The 17,706-nt window shown below is 49.4% G+C and overlaps 1 protein-coding gene across 4 annotated transcripts in view; it reads right to left on the minus strand.

Moving 5' to 3' along the window:
• Positions 1–17,348, minus strand: part of ZFYVE27 (zinc finger FYVE-type containing 27) — a 58,278-nt gene extending 40,930 nt beyond the window's left edge. For 2 of the 4 annotated variants that reach the window (XR_009755455.1, XM_061556508.1), the window contains exon 1: positions 16,915–17,348. Coding sequence is in view for 3 of the 4 variants with exons in the window: in XM_061556508.1 (XP_061412492.1) it covers positions 16,915–17,153 (239 nt within the window). In the remaining variant the exon portion in view is untranslated. The remainder of the gene's footprint in view (positions 1–16,914) is intronic. The other 2 variants (XM_061556505.1, XM_061556507.1) reach the window with 2 other exon arrangements.
• Between the last annotated feature and the right edge of the window lie 358 nt (positions 17,349–17,706).

Here is a 17,706-nt window from a genome sequence, read left to right on the forward strand (position 1 = left end):
CAATTACGGGAATGCTCCATGTATCCACAAACCTATTATCCACTGGTCCAGGATGACCAGCAAAATACTCTATTATCCACGGCTCGATTGTTCATATTTTCCCGCATTTATCCGCGGGTAAGATGATAATGACTTTGATGACTTGTGATGATGATTGATGATGATTTTGCCACTTCCACCATATCTTCAGTCCTCATGGCACCACATGCAACAGATGCAGCACACTACACTCTTCCGCACACCACTAAAATGGATATCTTCGGCATATTCCTATTATGTGCATGTTTTTGCACATAAGAGAAATCATGAAGAACATCCATCCCATCATCCGCAGTTCATGAAGTGAATAGGAGGATTTAGTTTTTTGCGACAAGCACAGATAATAAGAGAAGTCAATAACACGCCCTCACATCATGGATATGCTAATTCTGGCTAATTAAACTAATGGGACAATACAAATACAACAAAACAATCGGTTCTTGTATTACATTTTTACCCCAAATTGTGCCAATTAATTTAATCACAGAGTGTGTCCAATTCGTTACATACACAACTAACACCAATATGTACTTTTCAATGCACAAGTGTGGTTAAGCATAAGGCCACGTAACACCATCTAAAGCCATTGGTGGCTGCCGGCACTAATAAGCAGTTGCGTTTTCAAATTACACACGTTGACAAATGCTCATAGAAGCAATACAAATGCAATTCCCCCCCCCCCCCCCATGCCGATTTAACAAAATCAACCTTTCTGAAATCTGCTTCAGAAAAAGCTCAACAGTACAAAGGCGAAAATCCCAACTAATTGGGGCTGCGGATAACTTGGATTCCTGAACGACTGGGACGCACCAGCGGCTCGTCATAATCACGTGACCGATGGCCACCCAAGGATTATCACAAACTGCCCCACACCGGCCCAACTCTAGTGAAGGCATTTACAGTGCACAGCTTTACGAACGCCTTGGATTTCAGATTTTGGACGGATTTAGCCGGGAAAGACAAATCCACAGTCCGGGGTTTTACTGCTTTCGGATTTCGGACGTACCTTGCCAGGAAAGACATCTCCACAGGCTAGCATTTCCTATTTTCAGATTTCAGATGTATCTAGCCGGGAAAGACCTCTCCACAGGCTAGGATTTCCTACATTCAGATTTCAGATGAATCTAGCAGGGTGAGACATCTCCACAGGCTAGAATTTCCTACTTTCAGATTTCGGACGAATCTAGCCAGGAAAGACATCTCCACAGGCTAGCATTTCCTACTTTCAGATTTCAAATGAATCTAGCCGGGAAAGACCTCTCCACAGGCTAGCATTTCCTACTTTCAGATTTCAGATGAATCTAGCGGGGTGAGACATCTCCACAGGCTAGAATTTCCTACTTTCAGATTTTGGACGAATCTAGCCAGGAAAGACATCTCCACAGGCTAACATTTCCTACTTTCAGATTTCAGATGAATCTAGCCGGGAAAGACCTCTCCACAGGCTAGCATTTCCTACTTTCAGATTTCAGATGAATCTAGCGGGGTGAGACATCTCCACAGGCTAGAATTTCCTACTTTCAGATTTTGGACGAATCTAGCCAGGAAAGACATCTCCACAGGCTAGCATTTCCTACTTTCAGATGAATCTAGCCAGGAGAGGACATCTCCAAAGGCTAGAATTTCCTACTTTCATATTTCAGATGAATCTAGCCAGGAGAGACATCTCCACAGGATAGGATTTCCTACTTTCATATATCGGACGAATCTAGCCGGGAAACATTACCACAGCATAAACTGCCGCAAGACAACTACCTGCAAATTGGGTGTTACCATGACATTCTGTGAAACATAACAGAGATTCGCACGTGAAAGGTGCGTACCTAAGCGTGGCTATGTATCGCAACAGGTTTTTCCACCCACTCCGATTGACTCTCAAACATGCCCAAACAAAAACCAGGTGACAGTTTTACACTTGCACTCGATAATGTTCAGTGTTTATGCACGCTAGGTGTGGCCTATATGGGTTTTACGGGAGACCATAAGGTCAGACTGACATTGTAAATTAATTATGATTATACCGTGGGAAACTTGAGCAACTAGGCTGTTGCATGTGTTGTTAACTACAAGTGTCACCTCAAAGTATAGCAGTATAACAGAGGTCGCAATCGGGTACCCGATACCCGTACCCTACCCGATACCCGGCTACCCATACCTGGCCGGGTACGGGTACCCGTTTGCGACCATGGTGCGGCCGGGTACGGGTAAGCCGTGAGTCACTGGTGAGTAACCATTTGTCACTCATTTCCCAACGTCTTGTCTCTTCTCACAATTCAAGTTCCTAGAATCAACCCACCCGTGCCTGCAACATGGCTTCATCCAAGAGGTCGCAATCGGGTACCCATACCCGTACCCTACCCGATACCCGGCCGGGTACGGGTATTGGGTAGGGTAGGGTATGGGTACCCGTTTGCGACCCTGGTGCGGCCGGGTACGGGTACGGGTAAGGAATCAAAACCCGTTTGCGACCTCTGCAGTATAAGCAGTTGTATTCTGTAATGGTGACACCATTAGAGGCTTAACCATATACAGATGTACCATTGAGCTGTTAAGCCAGACATTTGCGTCACGCAATAACAACAAAGGACATGATTTTAAATAGGCCAAGAATAATTGTTGTTTATGCATTTCAATTCATAGTTTGTCACTGCACATTAGTACAAACACACACGTGCCCTAATTGACACAAATGATAGAGAGAGGAAAAAATATCAGAAGCAAAATGCCATACGATTTTTATTTGTTTCCATAATATAGGTTTTTGGGTTAGATCGCGTAAATATAAAAGTGTCGTTGAACCCGCCACCACCCGACACAGCTAATTAGTAAGGTTTGTCACGAACAAAAATGCCAATTCTTTACTAGTACAGCACACCGGTGTATTAAGAGAGTAAACCTAGTACAACATTTACAATTTCAGAGCGCTAAGCTAACGACGCTGAGAAAATAGGTTCAAATTCAGGTTTCACTTCATTTTGTATTATTACTTTTCTATCTACGTGACTTTACCGAAAGAACCAAAGAACATGTTCAAGTTGAGCGAGTTGATCATCTGTCGGGTCACCGAGTACTCCACAAAAATGTAATCCGGCAATAAAATCTGCCAAAACTTGTTCTGAGAATAAAAAATAAATACATTTCCGTGCTTTTGGACACATTTTCGACAGCAGTGCACATGTTAAAAACCAGAAAATCGAGTATAGACCTCAGGAGGTCTCTTTAAGGGATCTCTAAACACAGGCTGATTTATTGCTCCGTGGGAATTAACAATTGAAACTTCATTTGATGACACGATGCAAAACATCGGTTGTATTCATCTTCTTGGTTCTTTCGGTAAAGTCACGTAGAATGGAAATAATAAAATAATAAAAATACAACATAATAAAATAATTCTCTGGTGAGAATTCTCTGGTGAGAATTATTTTATTATGTTAAAATTTTTATTTTATTATTTCCATTCTACGTGACTTTACCGAAAGAACCAAGAAGATGAATCCCTGCAGTCACGAAAGCGTTAAATCGAAATAAAATCGGTTGTATTAATTGGGAAAAGACAAACCAAAACGTCTAAACTTATCACACATTATTTTGCAACTAAATCCATTCAATGTGTAACACTCTATAGAATACTGGATCATCCTCACCATTAGCCAGGCTCAATCCACTTGTGGTTGAAAACCTCCGCATGTGGCCGTTCCTCACGGTCTCACGATGCAGCAATTCATCTCTATCCTTGGGCTGCCACTCCATCGCCATCTCGACCAGCGGCCGTCACACCTTCTAGTGACGCGTTCTGTCGTTATGTCTCCAATCTGCTTTTGTTCGTGGATTCCCACGATACTCTGCTCAACCCTCCCTGTAATTCCAATGATGCTAGTTTTCATGCTTATTAGGGCACTTTAGAACACTTGTTCCGTTTCCTTAGCCAATGTCCATGTTTCTGATCCATATGTCAGCGTTGGGCTTGGTGCAGACTGGTTGTGGGATGGGGCTCTACCGATTTCCCCTGGCGAATGGGACCAACAAACGTCAACACCTTCTTGGTTCTTTCGGTAAAGTCACGTAGAAGGGAAGTAATAAAATAATAAAAATAAAACATAATAAAACAATTCTCACGACGTTTCGGCTACAACGCAAGCAGCCGTCTTCAGGTGAAGAATGAGACACTACCAAGCTACCCTGGGTTGGAGGTGCAGCGTATATATAAGCTCCTAGCTTGGTAGTGTCTCATTCTTCACCTGAAGACGGCTGCTTGCGTTGTAGCCGAAACGTCGTGAGAATTGTTTTATTATGTTTTATTTTTATTATTTTATTACTTCCCTTCTACGTGACTTTACCGAAAGAACCAAGAAGATGAATCCCTGCAGTCACGAAAGCTTTAAATCGAAATTTAAACGTCAACACAATTTTCGTAGGGGATCCCGCACCTCCGATTAGCACGGCTGGCTATGTACGATGCGAAAGAAGTTCAACATAAATACATAACAGGTAATACTCACCTATTAAAAAATATACTTCTTTAGGCATATGGGTGTGTTGATATCCAAGATAAAGTCTTTCCATTATTAAGTCTATAAAGTCACTCTAACCTGATTTTGCACACCTCTTCATTTCACAATTGTCTTCACTGACCGCCTTAAATAAATTCCCTAGGTACACAAACTATGTGTTTTCCAGTCACTTCCCTCCAATAGACACCTTGATTGATGTTACATGACTTTTGTTTGCTCATTTTTATCTTGAGCTCATTGATCTTTGCCAAAGATCAATGGAAAGCGGTTTGTTAGGAGCAAATCAATAAAGTAGATTAAGGAACAAAGATATAAGGGACAAAAGGGATCACCTATGATGCTTCTGTTAAAGCAAAATAATTCAAGTGGAAATGGGTACGCTGCAATATGAGAACTCATGAGAGGTTGACAGCAGCGGACAGCGGAAGAGAAGGTGAGACACAATGTTGGTGTTGACTGCTTCAGCACACTTCACATGTAAAGGACAAAAATACGGCCGACTAACTGCTGCAGTGACAAAAGACAAACGAAATAAAACACTGAACCAAACTGAACTTCATCCTGATAAGCCAGCGCAGACATTGCTGGGTTCACATGAGGTAGGATCAATAGGTAAGGCACAGGTAGGTATGTAGGTGTGTCTGTGTGCACATTGTGCTCAGGGAAATTAACTTTCCTGAACACAGATTTCAAAAAAATCCGATGGGTAAATACACCCCCGTCAGACTCCTATGGACAATGTGGGTAAAGTTCACAACATTCCATTGAACAAGAAACAATTATTCTCATTGGATGGCTTCAGAAGGAAAAAAAACCTAAACAGAAGAAGCTATTAACCACAGCAGCAGAGCATTCACTGAAACCAGTCGGCACACAATCATGTGAATGTCACTGCCGTCATATGCTGCGGCAAACTCAATACTTTTATATGAACTGCAAACGTATGCTAAAGAACATACACATTGGAACTGATGACCATTCAAAATCTCAAGCTACAAGACAAAAATATGTGTGTACACACTGCAACCACAAAAGTATACAAAATAACTGAGAGATTCACGTAAAGCGTATTAGCTGTGCACAAGTCTCGATGGATTACTTCACACACTTGTTTGCGTAGGTGCATACCAAAATGCACCAAATTAAAAAAATATGACAAGAAAAAAAATTCTAAAGCAACGCATGCAAAAATGCATCATGCCTGTGTTAAACAGCTGTTAACAAACACCGAATACCCAAAGTTGAGCATTGAGTCACACTTTCCGCCAGTGTATTTGCTCCACACTATGCAGCTAAACCATTGAATTGTAACGCCTAACTTGATTTACGTTCGGAGCAAAAGACCTTCGCAAGACTCGTGGCTTGGGAAGGAGACTCATTTTTAAACGAAATGTTGACCACAATCATGTTGTACTGTACACAGTGTGTACATTGCATTTATTGGCTTTTTCCACTTTCGCCAGGGTGCGATGCAGTCTACTGCAGTGCGGCATTAATCTTCACTGCCACTACAGAATTTGGGTCACAAAAGCCAATCTGAAGGAAACATCTTCTCCAAAAGGTAACCCTTGAAATTGTAAATCCTTTTCCTGTTGATTATGTTAAAGCGGCTGGAATGACACTTCTCCAATGCACCACAAAAATCAGGTAAAATACAAGAAGCAACCTAAAGGTGAGAAAATATATGTGACGCTGTCTCCCCAACAGACCTGGTCTTCACCTGAGGACGGCTGCTTGCGTTGTGGCCGAAACGTCATGAGAATTATTTTATAATGTTTTATTATTTTATTATTTTATTACTTCCCTTCTACGTGACTTTACCGAAAGAACCAAGAAGGAAAATATATGTTTGTGTTTAACCGGAAGTGGGATTCCTCTTTCCGTCCGGCTTTGGGTGTCACTCCACGGCAAGTGAGTAACTTGGTTCATTGATGATGGGGATACAGTAGCATAGTTGCAAATGTTTAGTAAGAAACGTAAACCCAATTATAACTTTAGGCTGACCCTGCCCAACGAGTAAATCCGGTCAACTTCCAGTCCATAACTTTTGTCACCTAAGATTCAAATGGTGGAGAGGTGGGGCAGCGGTTAGTGACACTGTGCTAATAACCCTGCAGCCGGTGTCCAATTCCCAACCACGGCTAACATCAATGGAAAGTGATGTGAAACAGTACAGTGATCCGTCGTTTATCGCGGTTAATGGGGACCGAACCCCCTCGTGATAGGTGAAAATCCGCGAAGTAGGATTGGCCCCCTAGGAATTTCCGTATATGTGTGTGTGGGTACCAGAATGTTTAAAATATGTATATTTATACTTTATATATATTTTACTTAAATCTATTTAATTATAAAACCTTAATATTATACATTATATTTATACTTTATATATATATATTTTACTTAAATCTATTTAATTATAAAACCTTAATATTATACATTCACTCTCTCTCTCATACGATACGTATTATGGTGTTCTACACTCACCAATGACAGTAGTATCTTGAGACTTGACTCTAGTAATGACGACGACGACGATGACGATGACAATGACGACGACGACAGACCTGTGCAGTTCGATGAATGTGATGATGAATGATGATGATGATAGTGTTACTGCACACGTATAATGAGGCCTTTAAATCAGTTCGAAAAATCCGCGATGCACTGAGGCCGCGAAACTTGAACCGCGAAACTTGAACCGCGAAGTGGCGAGGGACTACTGTATTAGACATCTGTCCACCCCTTTCACCATCCCACCATGACCATCGTAGTGAAGTATGGTCAAATAAACCTCGTTCAGAGTCTGCACTGGCAAAAGGCGGTGCCTCATCCAGCAGCGCCTTTTCAAGGAGCTGCCATTTATTTTTTACAAATTTGAATAAACGTTAAATTGTGTGGCGTTTCAGATATTTCTCGTTGTAAGAAAAGATTCGACTACAACTTTATAGCCCTTCTAGAATATTATTAATTACATAACACACTCAATAAATCTTCTTTTTAAGTACGGTACTGTATTATATTTGAAGCCCCAAATCACTTCCTGAAAAATCTCCACTGGTCAGACGAGGCATTTCGAAATGACAAACATCTTCCAAGAGGAGGAAGTTACAAAAATGTAACAAAGCAAGCATTCAAGGCAAAAAACCTGCATTTGCATAAAACCTCATGGAACACAAAGCATGTACAACAAGAAGACTGTAAGGCTGCTATCAAACGAAAAGTAACAATCCTACACATTTACATGGTTTTCATCAAACATGTCCAACCTCTCCCGATGAAGTGGAAACCAGTCGCCAAGTTACTCCCAAAAGAAACATGGCAACAGGAAACAGGAAGGGACACCGTATACTCTGGGCGCATTCATATTTGCCTCGCAGACAGCCATCGACTCTTAAAAGTAGATGGCTGGAATCCTGTTCATGTGCCATTTTAACGATTTATTTTTATTAGTACTGGCACAGTGATCAATGTACAACTGAAGGAATTAATTTAGATCAATTTGTCAATGCATTGCTGGTTGAAGACCTCCCCGTGATGGTCGAGGTTGTTTGACCATACTTCACCACGCTGGTCAGTGGCGAGGGGGGCAGGACTGGTTCAGATAGAATTCACCTATTATGTTGTTCGCTGTGGCTGCGAATCAAACTCTGATCGCTGGGTTGATGGAGCAGTGTGCAAACCACTGCACCGTGGCTCCACACACAATTACTGTAGTAAAATGATTCAATATAATTTGCTTACAAATTTTTTTGGATTTTTTTTATTGCATGCATTTACAAAAGAACTGGCAATAACTTATTTTTTTTTAAATCCACAATAAAATACAGTATAACTGAAAAGCTACATGTATATTGATTAAATGCAAAACATTCTTAGTAGAACGTTACTGTATTATGAAGGTGAATTTAAAAAAATAAGCACATTTTTAAGGGGAAGTGACATTCCTATTTATCCCAGCGTGAATTGATGAAGAAGCTAAATTTCTGAAAAAACGGTTCTAAAATATTAATAAAGTAAAGGCTACTGCAAAAACATTTCATCATGCTTTGTGTTAGGGACATTGCTGGCTCCATACTACAACACCCAGATTCTTAAGGGAGTGTGCATATAGAATCAGAATGTGGCAATCCAAATTTAACTCGTGTCAATTCAGTATGTTGACAGAAAATGTATAGAGGAATTTGTTTTTCTATTATTAATTTCACGAATGACCTTGCTCACTGCTGCTCTGCAGATTACAGCAAGTAATACCCTTAACTGGGCGAGACGCCATGGGGGCTCTTGATTTCCATCGGCAAGGGTTTGGCTTGGTTAACCTTAGTCTTGCACGAACAATCTTTTCCACACATTTCTGTATTTGCAAGTTATTTATCATATTTGGTCTCTGGAGAATGACATTGCCACACAACCACTTATTCTTGAAAATATTACCTGTATATTTACGTACTGTCATTCCTGTACTGTGTTCTTTACGGTTTCATGTTTGTAAACTCAACACATTTAATTGTCTGAAAGGTTGTGTGCAAGTGCTGTTAGGAAGCATTCATTAAGGTCAGCATGGCATGTCTATGTATTTACCCATGCCAGGTAAATATAATTAACACTGATATTCATGGCTAGTAATCGAGTGCACCAACCATTCCGCCACCATTTCCGATCGAGTTTAATGTCAAATAGCAATACCGTTTACCACTCGGCGAAAGTGAAATCACTACAGCACTTGTGCCAGGCTAGGTGCACAGCAACAAGTGTCGGTGACCTCAAAACCGCGCTTGTGCTAGGTGCTCTTTGAGATCTTGTGGAATGGCAAAGGCTCTCTGGCACATCACAATGCAGGTAATATGGGTTCACTGACTGGAGTGACGGGAAGATGCAGGAACATTTGCATTTGCTACCAAGGTGCACGATGAAGCCAAAAAAATAAAAATAGATTCAATCCAGTCTTCCAGACTATATGGGGTAAATTGTTAGCGAGCACCTTTTAACTGCCAATTTGCACACGAGGACAGAGTGTGGTCCGCATCAATGCAGGCTATCTTTGTCTCTCCGGTGCGGATGCTGACGCACCTCAACAGGCGCTCATTTAAGGGTGGGCTGATCTATAAGATGCCAAGGACAAGTTAGGATACTACTCGCCACCACTGATGTCTATGGCCAGGAATCAAACCCAGTTTACCAGATTCGTAGCAGAGCGCTACCCCACCCCCCACCACCACCACAGTACGACATACAGATCCCACCTCCCCACATACACACATACAGCCAAGCACACACTGCCCCCCACCACCACAGTACAACAGAGCCCCCCCCCCCCACACACACAGCCAAGCACACACTGCCCCCCCCCTCCACCACCACAGTACGACATACAGAGCCCCCAACATACAAACCGCATCCCTCAATCCCCCAGCACCCACACAGACAACACACACGCAGCCCCCCACAACCACTGCCCCCCACATAAACATAGCGCACCCCCCGCCACAAAAGCCGTCATTCACTTCTAAGTGACCACGACGTCAACTCAACGCTTGTACCAGGCTAGGTGTACTTTGAAGCTCGCTGACAGGTCACGGAACAGATCCAGGTCTTACAGGTTTGCTCCCCACCACCACCACCAACCACACAGCCCGCCAAAAGACAAAGACCTCCCCGCGTATAGCCTTTGAAACAGGCTGTTGGGGCAAGTGCTGTTAGCGAGCACCTATTAAGGCCGGCACGGCACATGAGGGGGGTGGGTTGTCAGCACCACGCCAGCCCCTTCACACAGACCACACAGCCCGACACACACACACACACAGCCCGACACACACACACACAGCCCGACACACACACACACCACACAGCCCCCCACACACACACACCACACAGCCCCCCACACACACACACACAGCCCGACACACACACACCACACAGCCCGACAAACACACACACAGCCCCCCACACACACACACCACACAGCCCCCCACACACACAACACACAGCCCCCCACCCACACACACCACACAGCCGCCCACACACACAACACACAGCCCCCCACACACACAACACACAGCCCCACACACACACCACACACACAACACACACAACACACAGCCCCCACACACACACACCACACAGCCCCCCACACACACAACACACAGCCCCACACACACACCACACACACAACACACACAACACACAGCCCCCCACACACACACACCACACAGCCCCCCACACACACACACCACACAGCCCCCCACACACACAACACACAGCCCCACACACACACCACACACACACACCACACAGCCCCCACACACACACACCACACAGCCCCCCACACACACACACCACACACACAACACACAAAACACACACAGCCCCACACACACACACAAAACACACACAGCCCCACACACACACACAAAACACACACACCCCCACACACACACACACCACACAGCCCCACACACACACACACCACACAGCCCCACACACACACACACCACACAGCCCCCCACACACACACACCACACACACACAACACACAGCCCCCCACACACACACACCACACACCACCACACAGCCCCCCACACACACACACCACACAGCCCCCCACACACACACCACACACACAACACACCAAAACACACACAGCCCCACACACAAACCCAAACACACACAGCCCCACACACACACACCAAACACACACAGCCCCACACACACACACACACACAGCCCCGCACCACACACACACAACACACAGCCCCTCACACACACACACAACACACAGCCCCACACACACACACACACAACACACAGGCCCCACACACACACACACAACACACAGCCCCACACACACACACAACACACAGCCCCCACACACACACACAACACACAGCCCCACACACACACACAACACACAGCCCACACACACACACACACACACAGCCACACACACAACACACAGCCCCACACACACACACACAACACACAGCCCCACACACACACACACAACACACAGCCCCACACACACACACACAACACACAGCCCCACACACACACACACACACAGCCCCACAACACACACACACACACACAGCCCACACACACACACAACACACAACACACACACCACACAGCCCCCCACAACACACACACCACACAGCCCCCCACACACACACACCACACAGCCCCCCACACACACACACCACACAGCCCCCCACACACACACCACACACACAACACACAACACCACACAGCCCCACACACACACACAAAACACACACAGCCCCACACACACACACAAACACACACAGCCCCACACACACACAAAAACCACACAGCCCCACACACACACACACCACACAGCCCCACACACACACACACCACACAGCCCCACCACACACACACACCACACAGCCCCCACACACACACACCACAACACCACCACACACCACACACCACACACACACAACACACAGCCCCCCACACACACACACCACACAGCCCCCCACACACACACACCACACAGCCCCCCACACACACACACCACACAGCCCCCCACACACACACACCACACACACAACACACAAAACACACCACAGGCCCACACACCCACACAAAACACACACAGCCCCACACACACACACAAAACACACCCAGCCCCCCACACACACACACCACACAGCCCCCAACACACAACACACAGCCCCACACACACACCACACACACAACACACAGCCCCCACACACACCACACCACACAGCCCCCCACACACACACACCCACACAGCCCCCCACACACACAACACACAGCCCCACACACACACCACCACACACAACACACACACCACACAGCCCCCCACACACACACACCACACAGCCCCCCACACACACACACCACACAGCCCCCCCACACCCACAACACCACACAGCCCCCCCAACACACACACCACACACACAACACACAAAACACACACAGCCCCACACACACACACAAAACACACACAGCCCCACACACACACACAAAACACACACAGCCCCCACACACACACACACCACACAGCCCCACACACACACCACACCACAACAGCCCCACACACACCACCACCACACAGCCCCCCACACCCACACACCACACACACACAACACACAGCCCCCCACACACACACACCACACACACACAACACACACCCCCCACACACACACACACCACACACACACACACACAGCCCCCCACACACACACACCACACACCACACACACAGCCCCCCACACACACCCACACAGCCCCCAACACACACACACCACACAGCCCCCCACACACACACACCACACAGCCCCCCACACACACACACCAACACACAACACAAAACACACACAGCCCCACACACACACACAAAACACACACATCCCACACACACACACAAAACACACACAGCCCCACACAAACAACACACACAGCCCTCACACACACACACACACATCCCCACACACACACACACACACACAGCCCCACACACACACACACAACACACAGCCCCACACACACACAACACACAGCCCCACACACACACAACACACACACACCCCACACACACACACACAACACACAGCCCCACACACACACACACACAACACACAGCCCCACACACACACACACAACACCACAGCCCCACACACCACACACAAACACACAGCCCCACACACACACACACAACACACAGCCCCCCACACACACACACAACACACAGCCCCACACAACACAACACACAGCCCACACACACACACACAACACACAGCCCACACACACACACAACACACACAGCCCCAACACACACACACACACCAACACAGCAGCCCCAACAACACACCCACAACAACACACAGCCCCTCACACACACACAACACACAACAGCCCCACACACCCACACAACACACACAGCCCCACACACCCACACAACACCACACAGCCCCTCACACACACACAACACACACAGCCCCACCACACACACACAACACACACAGCCCCTCACACACACACAACACACAGCCCCACACACACACAACACACAGCCCCACACACACACACACAACACACAGCCCCAACACACAACACACAACACACAGCCCTCAGACACACACACACAACACACAGCCCTCCAGACACACACACACTACAACACACAGCCCCACACACACACACCACACAGCCCCCCCACACACACAGCCGACACACACACACACACCACACAGCCCCACACACACACAGCCCACACACACAACACACAGCCCCCCACACACCCCCCCACACACACACACCACACAGCCCCCCACACACACACCACACAGCCCCCACACACACACACCACACAGCCCCCCCACACAACACCACCCAGCCCCCCACACACACACACCACAGCCCCACACACACACACACCACACATGCCCCCCACACACACACACCACACAGCCCCCCACACACACACCACACAGCCCCCCCCACACACACACCACACAGCCCCCCACACACCACACCACACAGCCCCCCCACAACAACACACACCACACACACCCACACACACACCACACACACACAACACACAGCCCCACACACAACACACAGCCCCACACACAAAACACACACAGCCCCTCACACACACAACACACACCCACACACACACACACCACACAGCCCCACACACACAACACACACAGCCCCACACACACACAACACACAGCCCCCACACACAACACACAGCCCCACACACACCCACACACAGCCCACACACCACACAACACACAGCCCCACACACACACACAACACACAGCCCCACACAACACACAGCCCCACACACACACAACACACAGCCCAACACACACACACAAAACACACAGCCCCACACACACACAACAAACACACAGCCCCACACACACACACAAACACACAGCCCCACACACACACAACACACAGCCCCACACACACACACACAACACACAGCCCCACACACACACACACAACACACAGCCACACACACACACACACAACACACAGCCCCACACACACCACACACAACACACAGCCCCACACACCACACACAACACACAGCCCCACACACACAACACACAGCCCCACACACACACACAACACACAGCCCACAACACACACACACAACACACAGCCCCACACACACACACACACAACACACAGCCCCACACACAACACACACACAACACAGCCCCACACACACACACACAACACACAGCCCCACACACACACACACAACACACAGCCCACACACACACACACAACACACAGCCCCCACCCACCACACAACACACAGCCACACACACACACACACAAAACACAGCCACACACACACACACAACACACAGCCCACACACACACACACACACAGCCCCACACACACACCCAACACACAGTCCCCACACCACACACACACACAACACACAGCCCCACACACACACACACACAACACACAGCCCGACACACACACCCACACCACACAGCCCCACACACACACCACACAGCCCACAACACACCACCAGCCCCACACACACACACAGCCCCCCACACACACAACACACAGCCCCCACACACCACACAGCCACCCACACACCACACAGCCCCCCACACACCACACAGCCCCCCACACACCACACGCACCCCACACACCACACCAGCCCCCACACACAACACAACACACAGCCCCCACACAAACAAACACACATCCCCCCCACACAACCACAACACACAGCCCCCCACACACACACACAACACACCAGCCCCCCCCCACACACAACACAAACACCAGACCCCCACACACACACACAACCCACAGGCCCCCCCACACACACACACAACACACAGCCCCCCCACAACACCACACAACACACAGCCCCCACCCCACACACAACCCAAGCCCCCCAACCCACCCACAACAACACAGCCCCCCACACACCACACACAACACACAGGCCCCCCCACCCAACCCACACCAACACACCAGGCCCCCCACACACCACACAACAACCCCCACACAGCCCCCCAACACACTCCCCAAACAAGCTACACAACACACCAGCCCCCACACACACACACCACACAGCCCCCCACACCACCACCACACACACACAGCCCCCCCACACACACACACCAACACACCAGCCCCCCACACACACATCACACACACACAGCCCCCCACACACACCACCACAACCACAACAGCCCCCCACACCACACACACAACACACAGGCCCCCCACACACCCACACCACAAACCACACAGCCCCCCACACCACACACACAACACCCAGCCCCCCACACACAACACACAGCCCCCCACACCACACACAACCACACAGCCCCCCACACACACACAACACACAGCCCCCCAACACACACACCACCACAGCCCCCCACACACACACACCACACAGCCCCCCACACACACACACCACACAGCCCCCACACACACACACCACACAGCCCCTCCACACACACACCACACAGCCCCCCACACACACACCACACAAGCCCCCACACACACAACACACAGCCCCCCACACACAACACACAGCCCCCCCACACACACACAGCCCCCCACACACCAGCCCCCCCCCCACCACACAGCCCCCCCCACCCCCACACAGCCCCCACACACACACAACACACCCCCCCACACCCACACAGCCCCCCCACACACCACACAGCCCCCCACACACACACAACACACACCCCCCACACACACACAACACACACCCCCCCCACACACCACACAGCCCCCCCCCCCCCCACACACACACACAGCCCCCCCCCCCCCCCACACACACACACCACACAGCCACACACACACACAGCCCCCCACACACACACCACACAAGCCCCCACACACACAACACACAGCCCCCACACACACAACACACAGCCCCCTACACACACACACAGCCCCCCACACACACACACAGCCCCCCACACACAGCCCCCCCCACACACCACACAGCCCCCCCCACACACCACACAGCCCCCCACACACACACAACACACACTCCCCCACACACACACAGCCCCCCCACACACCACACAGCCCCCCACACACACACAACACACACCCCCCACACACACACAACACACACCCCCCCCCACACACACACAGCCCCCCCCCCCCCACACACACACACACAGCCCCCCCCCCCCCCCCCCACACACACACACCACACAGCCACACACACACACAGCCCCCCACACACACACCACACAGCCCACCACACAGCCCTACACACACCACACAGCCCCCCACACACACAGCCCTACAAACCACACAGCCCCCCACACACACACTACACAGCCAGACACGTACCGCACGATGTGCTTGACCACCTCGAGCGCGTCCCTGAGCGGCCGCGCGCTCTGCTCGATGCGCCTGAGGGCCACGGCGAGCGTGAGCACATCGAACGAGCCCCCCGCGCTCGCCTGGAACCGCTGCCCGCCTCCCTCGCCCTGGACCCGGCCAGCGCCGCCACGCCCGCCCGCCTCGCCACCCCGGCCCGTGATGCCGGGCCCGGTCTCGGGCGCGCCCTCGCCCGCGGGGCCGCGCATGCCGAGCCGCCCTAGCGTCTGCTCGTCCTCGTGGCCGTCGACGTTTGCTCGCTTGCTGCCGTTGTCGTCAATGTGGGAGGCTCATAGCGTCACGAGGCTTCGGGACGGAGCGAGCGAAGAGGACGAAGCCGCGTCCATCTCCTGGAGGAGGCCTCTCTGGCCGTCGACTCTGGGCTTGCCAGGCGAGAGCAATGGATGCTCGAGCGGCAGGCGACGTCGGATCGGTTCGGTAGTGTCGACGAGCTCCCCCCGCCCCCCACGCCCTTGGGGTGAGTTGGCTCGACGCTCGATTAAGTGCACCGATTTGTCGGTGGGGGTTGGGGGGTGACGTCAGCCTGAAGGGAGTGCGGATAAATGAATATGCGGTTAAGTGAGTATGTGAGGATAAAATAATAAATAATACATATTATAGAAATAATAATAGGAATAAAATTATAAATCACGACGTTTCGGAGGCAACATAAGTCTCCGTCATCAGATCACCCTGATTCATAATTTTATTTCTATTATTATTTCTATTATTTTTTTATTTTTACCTACGTGAATTTACCGA

Source organism: Lethenteron reissneri, chromosome 22 (assembly GCF_015708825.2).
Source record: "Lethenteron reissneri isolate LAM-NWPU_2019-01 chromosome 22, ASM1570882v1, whole genome shotgun sequence".
NCBI lineage: Eukaryota > Metazoa > Chordata > Hyperoartia > Petromyzontiformes > Petromyzontidae > Lethenteron > Lethenteron reissneri.